At 47.3% G+C, this 14545-nt stretch overlaps 2 protein-coding genes across 5 annotated transcripts in view; one reads left to right on the forward strand and one right to left on the reverse strand.

The window, feature by feature from the left end:
• Positions 1-5608: 5608 nt before the first annotated feature.
• CETN2 (centrin 2) lies at positions 5609-9003 on the reverse strand. The gene is made up of 5 exons (XM_003271887.4): positions 8941-9003; positions 7858-8016; positions 7405-7533; positions 6797-6934; positions 5609-6214 (listed from the first exon to the last, which is right to left on the reverse strand). The coding sequence occupies exons 1-5, from the start codon at positions 8941-8943 to the stop codon at positions 6125-6127; spliced, it is 519 nt and encodes a 172-aa protein (XP_003271935.2). The 5' UTR covers positions 8944-9003; the 3' UTR covers positions 5609-6124.
• A 202-nt stretch (positions 9004-9205) lies between these two features.
• NSDHL (NAD(P) dependent steroid dehydrogenase-like) overlaps positions 9206-14545 on the forward strand; it is a 38714-nt gene continuing 33374 nt past the window's right edge. Inside the window, exons 1-3 of one of the 4 annotated variants that reach the window (XM_030807107.1) lie at positions 9265-9350; positions 9866-9932; positions 11191-11284. The gene's annotated coding sequence lies outside the window, so the exon portion shown is untranslated. Of the gene's footprint in view, positions 9351-9865; positions 9933-11078; positions 11285-14545 lie in introns of those variants that run through there. The other 3 variants (XM_003271865.3, XM_030807109.1, XM_030807108.1) reach the window with 3 other exon arrangements.

Consider the following 14545-nt stretch of genomic DNA (forward strand, 5'->3'; position numbering starts at 1 on the left):
CTGTGGCAAAGAGGCATCAGGCTCTACGCTAGCCTTTGTTCGCTGTCTTTGACCTCACTGCACCCTTGTTTTCTAGATGAGCAAACTGAGGCTTGAGCGGGTTGAATCCTTTCCCCCAAAACCACAGCTGCTGGGTTGAAGAGTTGGGATTTGAACCAGGGGTGGCTGAATCGAAAGGCTAGGTCTCTTCCCTGAGCAAAATAATGGCATGACAAAGACAGTACTGCAGATTGTCTTGGGAAAAGACAGGACAGGGAAATCAGCTAGGAGGACATTTCAGCAATCTGAATTTGAGTTGAGGTGGTGGCTTCAGAAATGAAAAAGGAAGGGGTGGATGAGTGTGAATACTGTAGGGAAAGTCTGGGTGACATATGAGGCAAAGACAAAAAAGAAAATGAAAATCACATCAATCCTCTAAACCGCTGCAATCAGAAAGATAAAGGCAAAAGGTGGTGGTTAAGGAGAGGCTTGGAGAACCAGATGACTGGGAGGCTGCAGGGAAAAGCTAGAAATGAGGGTAACTTTAGCTCCAGATACAGCAAGTGCTGATGGCGATGTTCTTCGAAATGGGTCCACAAACCCACATAAGAATTTGGGGGGCTACTGACAGAGATTTGGGTCAGCAAATGGGTTCGATATGTCCCAGCATGGCACACAAGGATGATGTCTCAGCTTCACAGCTGCAGTTGATGCAGATGCACTGTTTTTGCTACAACTGAAGATGTGGCCATTCCAGCAGCTTCCAGCAGGTAGGACGATGAACTAAGCAGGTCATGAGACATGGAGTGGAGAAAGGAGCAACCTGCTGTAAGATACTTCTCACTAATGGTGATGGAGGAGCTCAAAAAGGGGTAGCTCCTGCACTGTGCAGGAACTTGACACCATCTGGACAGCAAGCCGTTCCAGTCCAACTGAAGGGTGACTAAGTGTATAGTGGCTGCCTACTGGCCTAGAGTAGTGACTAAGTTGCAATTCTCGTTAAACTGCTGTTTTGAGTGTATTATTTCCTTCTAGTGTAGTCAAAATTCTAGTATTCAAAGGTGTGACAAAAACATAAAATAAAGTTGAACAGCCCTGGAATACAGTTATCCTTGACAGCAGGAGTCCCTCGAGGGAAGAACTGCTCTAAGATCAAGTTTTGAGGTTGGCCCAATGACAGTCAGACATCCTGGCGCTTGAGGTTGCATTTGAAAGGTCAGCATTCTCAACAGCCAGACTGAACTTTAAGGAAAGTTCCCCCAGTGGATGGTAGGGAGCCATGTGGTCCCTGAGACACCTGGGTCTAACCTCACAGTCTAACTCCTAGGCTTCCTAAAGAGGTGGTTAAACAAGAAAAATGGTAAAACATGTGTTCTTTCTTCTCTTCCCGGTCATCACAGAACTTAAAAAAAATCTCAGTCCCAGCAGCTGTTCCATGTCTTACAGAGACAGAAACTGAACCACCTCCTTTCTTAAATCATTTCATTATATCAAGCTTGAGCATGTCTACCAACAAATTCTGCTGTTCACAGTAGTTCTAACGCTTGGGAGCAAAGAAAAGACGAATCTGCTGGACAGGTTTTTCAAGGAAATTTAGCACAACCCTAAGTTATTAAGGAGGCCCACAAGACCAAACACAAACTGAGTATTCTCCCTCTCCATCCCCCTACCCTTCCTCCCCTCCAGCTCTCTGGTCCATCCTCAGGGAACTGGCCTGCATTCCCTAGCCCTCTCCACCATCCCACCAGATCTCTCTAGTCCAACCCCATATCAACTGACCTCTGCTCTCTCTCCATCCCCATCCCCATCCCCATCCCCATCCCCATTCCCATCCCCTTATCCCTCCCATCCCCCTCTACCTCTCTGCTCCAGCCCCACATGAACTAACTCTGGGCTCAATCTCCTTCCCAGTACCCAGTCCATTGTGAGATGACCTCTCTTGCTCCCTGTGCCTCTAAGCCTTTGCACCTCTCTGCTCCATCTTCACATTAACTAATCTCTGCTCCCTCTACTTTTCCATTCCCCTCAACTCCTCTGACATCCCTCTGGTCCAGCCCCACATGAAGGAACCCCTGCTCCCTCTTCCTCCCCTTTTTCTCCAACTCTGATTGAACTTTTTAGTTCAACCTCACGTGAAGCAATCTCTGACCTCTCTAGTTCAAAATTCCACCCCTACCCTCCTGCAGCTCTCCAGTCCAACCCCGCATGAACTGCTCTCTGCTCTCTCCTGTGCCCTGTCTTCCCCACATTGCACTACTGCTCTCTGCTGCAGCTGCACATGAATGAACCTTTGCCCTCTCTCCAGCCCAATCCCCACATGCAACCGACATTTCTCTGGTCCAGCCCCACATGAACTGCCCTCTGCTTTCTCTCCTGCCCCTTCCCCACCACCTCCCTACATTGCTCCGTCCCACGCTCCATGAACTGACCTCAGCCCCTTTACTTCTGATATTCTCCCACTCCCCAGTGTCCTTCTGGTCCAGTCCCACATGAACTGACCTCTGTTACCTCTCCATTCCAAACCTACCCCACTCCTCCTACATCTCTCTGGTCCACCCACAAGGGCTGACCCCTGCTACCTCTGTCTCCCTGCCTGTCTTCTGCAGCTCTGTACATGACTGGTATTTGAACCCACTTACCCTGCCTCTCCCTCCCTAACAACAAAATGGGAGGCAGGGCCCAGTCTTTTCACTCCTCTCCGATAGTACATGTCTTTATCCAATCATACGCCACTTTCACACCCCTTAGAACTTACCCAGTCCCTCTCCCTACATCTCTCTGGTCCAGCCTTCCATGACATGAACTCAGCTCCATCTCCTTTCCTTCCCCTTCCCCATCATACATCTCTGGTCCAGCCACACATGAACTAAGCTCCATTCCCTCTCCTTTCCCTTGCCCCACACTCCGGCTACCTCTGCAGATACAGCCACACATAAGCTGTCCTCAGTGGCTTTTCCTTTTCCCCCTCTGACCCTCTGCATCTCTCCAGTGCAGCTGCACAGGAGCTGGCCTCAAATGCCTCTCCCATGCCATCCCATTCAGCCTTCTGCATCTCTTGGTACACCCTACACGAACTGACATCTGCTCCCTCTAAGTGTACATCGCCACTTCATCCCCCTCCAGCTCCCTGGGCCAGCCCCACATGAACTGTCATTTCCCTTCACTCCCCAACTCTATTGTCCACGTGAATAAGCCACTAACTCTACAAACCCTCCCATTGACACTCCCTTGAAAACTCAACTGCATCCTCACTTGAACTGATCTCTGCTCCCTCTCACCCCCTTCCCCCTACCCCTGCTCCCCTGCACCTCTCCGGGACACCCCATGCACAGATCTCTTCTACTTCCCTGTCCCTATCCTCTGCAATTTCCCTTCATCTCTTGGTCCAGCCCCACGTGAACTGACCTCAGTTACTTCTCCATCCACATCCTCCCCCGCCTTCAGGACTCTTTTCTGCCTCCACATGAACCGAGCCCAGCTCCCTCTCCTTCCCCATCTTCCTGATCCCTTTACAGCTGTCTGGTCCATCCCCACTGACTCCCCATCCCTTCCACTGAACAACTGCACACCTATGTTAGAATGGCTGCCAGGTAAAGACCTTATGTGTGCTTTTATCCTCAGGGATAACCTATTACTTGCCACTCTCCGTCCTGTCTCAAGACATTCCTGAGAGATTTCATTTATGGGACTATTAAGCAGGAGGAGATAAGAATGTCTCCAGGATAGTCCATTAGCTTAATTTAGCCATTCAACAATGTATGCATATTTCAAAACATCATATTGTACACCATAAATATATACAATGTTGTCAATTTCAAAACTTTTTAATTAACTTTTTTTTTCCTTATCCCTGAAACTGTTTTCTTTTTTAAATTTAATTTCCGGGATACATGTGCAGGACGTGCTGGTTGCGTAGGTAAACGTGTGCCATGGTGGTTTGCTGCACCTATCAACCCATCACCTAGGTGTTAAGCCCCACATGCATTAGCTATTTATCCTGATGCTCTCCCTCCCCCCACACCCCCACCCCTGCTGCCACTGACAGGCCCCTGTGTGTATTGTTCCGTGCCCTGTATCTACGTGTTCTCTTTGTTCTGCTCCCGCTCACGAGTGAGAACATGTGGTGTTTGGTTTTCTGTTCCTGGGTTAGTTTGCTGAGGATAATGGCTTCCAGCTCCATCCATGTCCCTGCAAAGGACATGATCTCGCTTAATTAACTTTTTTTCAAAAGAGTCTTTCCAGGGTTACAGTTAACAGTAAAATTGGAGACAGGGCCCAGTCTTTTCACTCCTTTCCAATATTATGTCTTTTATCCAATCATATGCCTCTTATTAGAAAATCACAACACAACAAAGGTCAAATCCTCCTAGGAAATGCTATCAACAGACTTTGGGGACAGTAATGATAGAAGCTTCATGGACCCACATTTAACAACAAAGCTTATGTGCTAACTATAGCAAAAGAATGGGAGTAAGACTGAACCCTTCTGAATCCTCTTGTTCTCGAATACCTTCAAGCCAGGTCCTCTCTGTAAGTTTGTATTTCACCTCCAGTGATTCTGATTAGGCACAACTCTTCTCCCCATCACACAGACATGAAACTCCAGGCACCTAGAGAAGTGGCTTGCCCCAAATTGCCCGACGAGGAAGTGGGTATGTGTATGAGAATCCAGGGTTTGGGCTAGTCTGGGCTCTTCCCCCAAGTTTTTCTTAAGGAGCAGTCCCTCAGCATGAGACTCATCTGGCGGATATGGTAAAGTTCATATTCCTGGGCCCCCAAGTCCTACAGGATGTCAGGGTCCAGGCATGAGACCGAGTACCAGGCTTCCGGCCTCTGTAGCGTGCTCCCCAGGTAGGGTGACCAGGGGCAATACAGGATGCTTAGGTAAATTTGCATTTAAGATCAACAATGAATAAACAAAAAAGCCAAATGGGATATAGTCATACTAAAAAAAAGTGCATTGTTGATCTGAAATGCAAATTTACCTAGACTTTCTTTTTATTAGCTAAATCAGGCAACCCTATCCCCAGAGGACTAGCCTACCCCCAGAAGTTTGAAAATCTATTTTCTCCCTCTCCATGTGAACAAATGAGCATTCCATCATTGTTCATTTTCTATTCTCCCTCACCCCTTCTGTCTCCCCACTGTCACCCTGGAGCAGAGACTTTAATGTCATCTACCAGGATTTCTCTCACAGGTAATCCCTTGCAAGGCCAGGAAGATGGTTGGCTAGGGTCACTCAGCCCAACCCACCTCCAAGAGTCGATGAGACACCATAAGCAAATAAATTCATGAGAGGTTGGCTGAATCCATCCTAGTGTTGGATTAGCCTGGCTCTCCCCATTTTATTCAAGCACAAATTACTAACAAGACTCTTTTCCAGTCTTACACTTTGCCAAAACTATTTTTAGAGCATCATTTAGGCTTAGGTGATATAAAAATTCTGCTAGTTTTACAAACCAGCAGGTTCCCAAGGCAAAATGCAATTCACACCAGGAAAGTAGCAAAGGATTATTCATTCCCTGTCCATAGGGTGGTAAGGAGTTTTGTATCTAATAGGCTGCCTTCAACACAATAATTGAGAAGAGGAACTCATAAGCAAAGCTAAAGAACTCATCCTTAGAGAACACAAGTTCAAACTGAGAAAAGTTTTATTTTTAAGACAAAACAAGTAGCATTAAGACACATCCAAATGCCAGTGCAAGAGTTCGCTGGGTTTTATAAAAGAGAAAACTAAACTCAAGTGTCAAATAAAAACTGGAGCCATCAAGAATGACTGCTTGTGGCAACACAGGTGTAACATGTGCTTGTCTAAAGTCGTTCTGTGTTTGTGGATATGTGGAAATGCATAACAAGAGGGAAACAACGCAAGGCAAAATGGCAGGTGCTCAAAGCTTTAAGATCCTTTTCTTCATGCTAGTGTGCTCTTGTTTTTGAGAATTAGGGTAATTCGCAGGTCATTTTACAAAGAACTGTAATATCAAAGAACACTTCCAAATGGCTAAAATAGGCTCAAGGTCACTATTAAAGTGATAAAGGGAGGTCCGTGGGGGAAAAGTTTGTGTTCTCAAAAGCCAGATTTCACACCATGACAGGCACTATATCTAGTTACATGTGCTTGCAGTAGAAAAAGAAGACACTCATCTTAATAGAGGCTGGTCTTTTTCATGATGCGCAGGAACTCTTGCTCACTGACCTCTCCATCTCCATCTCGATCGGCTTCATCAATCATTTCCTATATGACAGTAAAGATTCAGGTTAATTTATAAACTAATGCCAAAAGATGACTAAGTAATAGACTTTTTTTTTTTAGAGACGGGGTCTCTATGCTGCCCACACTGGTCTCAAATTCCTGGCCACAAGCGATCCTCCTGCCTCAGCCTCCCAAAGTACTGGGATTATATGCATGAGCCACTATGCCTGGCAAGCAATAGACTTTTAATCTATGTGAATAGATAATTGTAGTCCACCCAATGCCAGTATGCTACTCCTGATAATAGCTTGGTTTCTGAAAAGTTATTTGAAAACCAACTCATACTTTGTCAAACATATCACCTGGGAGGGACCTTGAAGATTACCTTGATTAGAGGGATTCCTGGAATCTAAAATAGTAAGCAAAGTTGTGCATATGTGTATTTTTCTGGAAGCAGCGTTCATAGGTTTGTCTGACTATTAAAGGAGAATTAAGTTGTCTGCAGAGGGACAAAGTACACTGGCTTTCCTTCAAAGAGGTGCTCACACTAGGGAAAATGTAACGGAAAAGTCACAGAGGGCTCAAAGGTGGGAATTTTAAGTTCCAGTATGATGCATTACAAACCTGCAGCTCCTCATCAGTCAGGTTCTCACCCAACTCCTTGGCCACGCGTTTCAGATTTTTGAACGAAATCTTCCCAGTTTCATCATCATCAAAGAGCTTGAAAGCTTTCAGGATTTCTTCTTTGGTATCTTTCTCAGACTTAACAAGTAGAACATAAAACACATGAGTAGGGGGACACCATGGTTACTCGTGTCCTGTAGCCCTGCCACTGCCTGGTCAGGTCACCCTTTCCTTTTTAACAATGTAACTCGAGTCTAGACTTGCAACAAGTGTCAGGAAGCCCATTTTGGCCTCAAAGAAACACCAGGCAAGCCAGGCACTCCATCCAAGGTGACGTTTGCTACCTATCCCTATATCTCTCCCTATCCCATATCTATTTCCTAACTGATTTGGAATTCTGTGGGAAGAGGTATCTGCTTGGAAGTCTTGAGAAAGAAGCACAAGGGCTTGTTTTGGGAGCCCAAAGTAACATGATGGGAGGGCAGGCCTCCTGATGCAGCTGCTACCTGGACTGCTCTGTGGTCACATGCCTGTTTTAACAGGAAGACGCCATGGGCCTCTGCAGATGACCGGGGCTCCATACCATGCTAATTGTCTTAGCTACTTACCATTTTCTGGGTCATCACAGTTAAAAAGTCACCAAAGTTCATTTTTCCTGTCCCTTCCTTATCAATTTCACTTATCATTTTCTTAATTTCTTCTTTCTTGGGTTCAAAGCCCAGGGCCCTCATTGCCACCTATAATGAAAACAGGATCGTCTCAATAAGCACATCTAAACTAGCAGGAGCAAAAATAACAGTGTTGAGAGCATTAAGCCAGCATCTGATGTGGTCATGTTAATATGATTGGGGAACACTATAACATTGATCTAATTGATATTTGCAATCAATTTTATTTAATAATACTCAAGGTAAGTAAAGACAGGAAAACAGCACAGTACAATCTCCCCTATTACTTACTGCAGGGAGAAGAGGGCAAAAGGGGTAGAGAGGTGATAGGGAGATGACAAGGAAGAGGCAGAGGAAAGGAAGGGCAGTACGGCAGGAATGCGCAGAGCTTGCCTTAAGTTCTTTAACATCTATGGTGCCAGTTCCATCCGCATCGAAAAGATCAAAAGCTTCCCGGATCTCCTGCTTTTGCTCTTCAGTAAGCTCAGGCTTAGGGCTCATTCTTTTTCGCTGAGAACTTGATGCCATGTTTGCTTTCTTAAAGTTGGAGGCCTTTATATGTTATGCAATACACAAGCACAATAATGTATCCTACAGGCCATATTTACACAACATAGTTACAGACACCCATATGTATTTTTAAAGTCATTTATAGTAACCAATTCCAAAGCTTTGCTTAGCAAGAAAGATAACAGGGTTTACTGGCAAGAACAATGAATCTTTCCATGAACTTCTACCCCTCCCTTTTCTTTACTGTTGTTTCTAGAAGCAGGGAGATCACTTGTTCAGTAAGGATACCTCTTAACTGAAAATCATCCCAAAAGAGAGCTAGTCAAGAAGATGACTGTGAATAACTAGAGATAATCAGCTCTTCCCGAATATGGGGATCCTGGTTCCGAAAACAGTCTTACGATGCCCCCTCCCAGTACTCCGACTTCCCAGTTACTTCTAGATTTGGCCAAATATTAATAAGTTGTTAAGATGTATATTGTGTCAGTATCGAGTAATAAAACTCAATCCATCTGGCACCTTCGTGCCTTCTCCAAGAAGCTAAAGCATCCCCTGAATGCCCCTAAATTGTAAAAAACATTTTAATAGAACACAATACACCTTTTCCCAGGTCTGTGTGGAAATTTTGGCAGAATGAGGCGGCCAGGGGGCCAAGGTCTGAGAGAGTCAGGGGCCTGTGAGGGATTCGAGTCTTTTTTGCCCAGGGAGGTTCACCGAGGGGATCAGGGAAGGCCAGGGGAGCCCGAGGGGCGGGTGTGGGCCTGTTGTGGGTGAAGGGGAGGCAGCAGCGAAGCGCAGGCCCAATAGGTTGGTTAGCGTCTGTACCCTACTCTCCCCAGAAAGAGCTCCAAGGAAGGACTGCTGCGCTAAAGCCGAGAAAGGCGCAGGAGAGGCGGCGTGGCCGAGCTGGGGCCTGGGAAGGGCTCAGCCGCTGGGCGTGGGGCGCGACAGAGCGGCAGCACTCACCATAGCCAAAGGAGTCCGCTGCCGGTTGTTAGGCAACCGACGTGTACACTGACTCGGCGCCGTTCCCACTGCGCCGCGCGCACAGCCCCGCTCCCCATTGGCCGTCCGCTCGTCGCCGCCTCTCCCTATTGGTGCAGGGCCGAAGAGGGTGGGACTAACTTGGCAAAGCCCAGGCCAAGCGCGGGGAGGGGCATGCTGGCGACAGAGACCTGTCTTTATTGGGCAAGATCACGCCGTGAGCGCCAATTGGCTGAGCCGTCGCCGAGCTGGGCCAATCCTCTAGGTGGAGGAAGCTCGGCTGATTCTCGGCTCACGCGGGAGGGGAGTAAAGGGTGGCCGTCCGGGGTTGGAGTTCAGTGGGTGCATCCTGCTTGCGAGCTGAGGCCAGCCAGGGGGGCGCCTACGGACGGGTAAGAGTCGTGGCCTTGCCCTTGGAGGCCACCCTGTGTCAGCGACTGGGCAGTGCGGGAGGGTGAGGAGCTGCGGGGCCGCCCGGGTCGGGTGCATTCTGGGCTGACCTAAGGCTGAGTTAGGGACCGAGTGCATCAGAGCAGCCAGAGACGATTACCTTGCGTGTTGGAGCAGGAACTGTACTCACGGGGCAACTGAGACCCGGAGAGGGGAAGGGGTGTGCTGAGCGTTGTCGCAGAGGTCGGACGGCTAGGACCTAGGAACTGAATCCAGCCGAGGCTCGCTCTTTGAGGGTGGTCCTTCGAGAGCACCCCTAGACTGACCCAGATGTATAGGCCGCACACCAGGTTCCAAGAGAAGATCACTTTAGATCTTACCTGGCTAAAAGCAGCCCAGGACGGTGAACTGGGGCCTTTGGGAACGGAATTTGAAAGGAGTGAGGGGGATGTGAGCGAGCATGAGGGGCGGGGAGAGGTCATCAAAATATACTCTTTTTGACACCCACACAATGCAGATAAGGAGGAGCACTCCAGGCCGAGACGCCCTCATCAGCAGTGTCACAGGAGTTTTGGAAGTGAGAGGTATGCTTGGAGAATTAAAAGGGAGCATGTGCAAGGGCTGTGGACTGAGATAGACCTGCAGAAGTGGAGCTGGAGGTCCAGTTTGCCCTCTTTAGCTATCCCCGTGGCTTTTAGCCTTCACCTGTTTTTCCTCCAGGCATTGGGGCAGTAATCTAGGGAGGCAGAGGGCAGAGAGTAAGTTTCTCAGCCAGAGAAAGGCCCGAGGCTTATTAGAACCTTTTAAATGGAGCTGCTGCCCTTTGCCCTCTTCTCTCTTCAGCAGTGAACAGATTCCTAACTTTTGGGTCATCATCATCCCCCCAAGTAGTACGAGCCAGAGTTCTCACCATGGTCTCCAAAGCTTGGCATGACGTGTCCCCTCCCATCGCTCCACAACTCTTCTCTCGTCTGGCTCACTCCAGCCCCAGAACACTGGCTTTGTGGTTGAACCTCATGTGCTAGCCACACTCCTGCCTCTCATCTTTGTCCCAGTTGTCCTCTCCGCCTGCCTCCTCTTAAGCACCCTATTTAAGTATTGCAGCCCCCAGTACAAACAAGCCACTCACCTTGCTCTACTTTTTTTTTCCAATAGTTCTTATCACCTTCTGACCTACTGTATATTTTGCTTGTTTATTTTGCTCTTTGTAGTCCCTCCACTAGAAGCCAGGCTGTCTGAGGGCAGGCATGTTTGTTGTATTCACTACTGGTACTCCAGGACCTAGAACAGAAGGGGCACATATCAGACAACTGATGAGTAGCTCCCCTGTTTTCCCACCTCTCACCTAGCTAGTCCTCCCTGCTCTACCAGGTTAATCTTCGTAGTGAAGGCCCTGGTCAGGGCATGTCCCTGCTCTTAAACCTTCAGAGCCTGGACTGTAAAGGGCTCCTTAGCCTGGCCTGTGAGCCCTCTGCCCAGTTTTGCCCCTGCTAACCCTTCTAGCTTAATGTCCCTCCATACCTTGCTTCCCACTCCGTCAGCCTGCAGATCGGAAGCCTGACAGAGTACAAGGGACAAACACAAGTTCTGCGCAGGCTGAGTGACCTTGGGCAAGTGGCTTAACCTCTCTAAGCCTGTTTCTCATTTGTTGAGTGAGACCAGTACTGTCTACCTGATGGGATACTTTTGCGTGTCAATGGGATGAGTTACTTATATGTCAAGTGGCCTGATGTTGAGCAGGTCTTCAGGCAATATTACAGTTGACCCCTGAACAACATGGGTTTGAACCCTGTGAGTCCACTTACAGGCAGATTTTTTCTCATCTCTCCCACCTCTGAGCAGCAAGATCAACTCCTCCTCATCTTCCTTCTCAGCCTACTCATCAGGAAGACCATGAGGATGGAGACCATGATGATCCACTTTCACTCAGTGAATAGTAAATATATTTTCTCTTCCTTATGATTTCATAGTAACATTTTCTTTTCTCTAGCTTAATTTATTGCTGGGACACAGTATGTAATGCATGTAATGTACAAAATATTTGTTCATCAACTGTTTACATTATTGGTAAGGCTTCCAGCCAACAGTAAGCTATATTAGTGAAGTTTTAGGTGAGTCAAAAGTTATATGTGGATTTTTGACTTCGGGGCTCCATGCCCCTAACCCCCACATTGTTCAAGAGTCAAATGTAGTTCTTGTCTCTGACTTGCTCTTGTCATTCCTCCTACCCACCATGCCTGGAGCCTTAGACTTGTCCAAAATCTCTTCCCCACACTGCAGCCAAGGTGATCTTTCCAGTCGCAACACTCACTCCTGCTTCCAACTTCTAGGGGCTCCACCATCTTTCCCCCCTTGTAACTCCCTAGCTTGGCACACAGCCCCCACATGTTCTCAACTTTGCTCCCGATCTCGCTTCACACTTGCTGTGACACAACCTGTCACAGTTATAAGAACGTGCTGGCTCTGTGCCATCACTTTGTCCTTCCCACCCCTGGCCATGAAATGTCTTTCAGGACACCATGCCCTCTGTTTTACTCACTCTTCTGGGGCCTTTTGAAGTCAGCTTAGGGATCTCCTAGTTGGGGCAGGCTTCGCTGAGCCAGCAGGCTGCATTGGTGCTCTGGGCTTGCCCTCATCAGAGTGGAAACGCACTTCTGTGACTCTTTGCTTGCTCCTGTCTCCCACCCTAGATGGCGGGCTCCTTGAGGGTTGGCAGTGTGTCTTTGTCAGCTTCTGCCTGGTAGTGGCTGGCATTTGATAACTTGTGAATGAGGAAATCAATGAATGAGGTGACACCTGGGGGTTCTTTTACAAGTTACAGCTCCCACTTTAACCCTGGGGGTTTGTTTGAGCCTCACAGTAGCTCTGAGGTAGGCAAGAAGGATGCTGTTTTACAGATAAGGCCTCATGGCCAGCAGCAGCACGATAATTCACTCAAACCCATCTTCCATTCCAGGCTGTCTGCTGGGCCTCCAGGGGCTCGTGGTGTCCTACAGGGTGCTGAGTGTGAGGATGAGAGCAGAAACAGGTGCTGTGGAAGCGACTCACCTTCCCTGGGGAGGGGGAGGAAGTTTCACAGAGGGGGCAGTTCAGCTAGGCCTTGAAGGAAGAGGAGGCACTCACCGTGGAGAGGACAGAGAAGGTATTCCATGCAGAGGAACAGCGTAAGCTAAGCTCACAAGCATGCTGATGGGTTTCTGAGAGGTCTACCACAAAATAAAAGTTGGCAACTTTTTTTTGTCCTAAAAGTAAATAGAGAAACAAACAACTGGTGGAAACATGGACACCGCAGGTCCATGGAAGGACAAGGTCAAGCTTGGTTGCCCCAGCATAATCAAGGCTAAAGTGACACCTCTAAAGAGAAATGACCTCCAAGCTATTGGCCTCACTAATCCTAATCTGGGTTTTTTCTTTCCCATATCACATCTTTGAATTCTGAAAAGGAGGCTTTATTGTTGTTCCTGCAGGACTCCTGCTTTGCTGTATTTTCTCTAAGAAATATATCCATAATGAAGGTGTGTGCCGCCTCAGGTCAATCCTTCTCTCTGCATCTGATCATCTGGCCCAGTCCTGCAGAGGAGGCCAAGCATGAGGCATGAGGTGATGGGAAATAGGGGAATCCTCTTTTATAACCCAAGGCTTAGGCCCCCATTTCAGGATGCCAAAGAAAGTTCTAAGAAACATTACTTGGCATTCCTTGGATAGCCAAACTCTACTGAGGTGTTTGGGGAAGGGCACTTTGCCTGGCATTGTCTGCCCATGGACTGAAGCAATGAGCTCTCAGTGGCCACATTCTAGCTTCCTGCACTGGACCTTGTGCAAGGGTGGGGCTCCGACAACCTTTCCCCTTTACAAAGATGTCACACTTCTTTTTAGAAGGAGGGGACGCTCTCATCTCTCTCTCTAGTTTGAAACAGAATGTTCTCTCCTTTTCCCTCCAGGAGTCAGTGGTTGGAATGTTCCCCAGCAGGAAGGAGGAGGTTGGCCTAACTCACTTCTCTCTTCTCGCTTCACCTGAGGCGGCACACAACTTCATTATGGATGTGTTTCTTAGAGAAAATACAGCAAAGCAGGAGTCCTGTAGGAGCAAACATAAGGCCTCCCTTTCAAGATGTGATATGGCGAAGAAAATACCCAGATTAGGATTAGTGAGGCCAGCGGCTACAAGATCACACCTCTTTTTTTTTTTTTTTTAATTATTATTATACTTTAAGTTCTAGGATATATGTGCACAACCTGCAGGTTTGTTACATAGGTATACATGTGCCATCTTGGTTTGCTGCACCCATCAACTCGTCATTTACATTAGGTATTTCTCCTAATGCTATCCCTCCCCCAGGCTCCCACCCCCTAGGCCTCAGTGTGTGATGTTCCCTGCCCTGTGTCCAAGTGTTCTTATTGTTCAGTTCCTACCTATGAGTGAGAACATGTGGTGTTTGGTTTTCTGTCCTTGTGATAGTTTGCTGAGAATGAGGGTTTCCAGCTTCATCCATATCCCAGCAAAGGACATGAACTCATCCTTTTTTATGGCTGCATAGTATTCCATGGTGTATATGTGCTACATTTTCTTAATCTAGTCTATCATTGATGGACATTTGGGTTGGTTCCAAGTCTTTGCTATTGTGAATAGTGCCGCAATAAACATATGTGTGCATGAGTCTTTATAGTAGCATGATTTATAATCCTTTGGGTATATATACCCAGTAATGGGATGGCTGGCTCATATGGTATTTCTAGTTCTAGATCCTTGAGGAATGGCCACACTGTCTTCCACAATGGTTGAACTAATTTGCACTCCCACCAACAGTGTAAAAGTGTTCCTATTTCTCCACATCCTCTCCAGTATCTGTTGTTTCCTGACTTTTTAAAGATCGCCATTCTAACTGGTGTGAGATGGTATCTCATTGTGGTTTTGATTTGCGATTCTCTGATGACCAGTGATGATCAGCATTTTTTCATGTGTCTGTTGGCTGCATAAATGTCTTCTTATGAGAAGTGTCTGTTCATATCCTTCGCCCACTTTTGATGGGGTTGTTTGTGTTTTTCTTGTAAATTTGCTTCAGTTCTTTGTAGATTCTGGATAGTAGCCCTTTGTCAGATGGGTAGATTGCAAAAATTTTCTCCCATCCTGTAGGTTGCCTGTTCACTCTGATGGTAGTTTCTTTTGATGTGCAGAAGCTCTTTAGTTTAATTACAT

The sequence above is a fragment of the Nomascus leucogenys genome, chromosome X, assembly GCF_006542625.1.
Source record: "Nomascus leucogenys isolate Asia chromosome X, Asia_NLE_v1, whole genome shotgun sequence".
In the NCBI taxonomy this organism is placed as follows: Eukaryota; Metazoa; Chordata; class Mammalia; order Primates; family Hylobatidae; genus Nomascus; species Nomascus leucogenys.

What these genes read in the sequence shown, in the direction of transcription:
- CETN2 (XM_003271887.4), bottom strand. An exon ending in TAGATGTTAAAGAACTTAAG is followed by an intron (nt 7,534 to 7,857) that starts GCAAGCTCTGCG and finishes TTTTCATTATAG; the next exon opens with GTGGCAATGAGGGCCCTGGG. An exon ending in TGACTGATGAGGAGCTGCAG is followed by an intron (nt 6,215 to 6,796) that starts GTTTGTAATGCA and finishes ACTGTCATATAG; the next exon opens with GAAATGATTGATGAAGCCGA.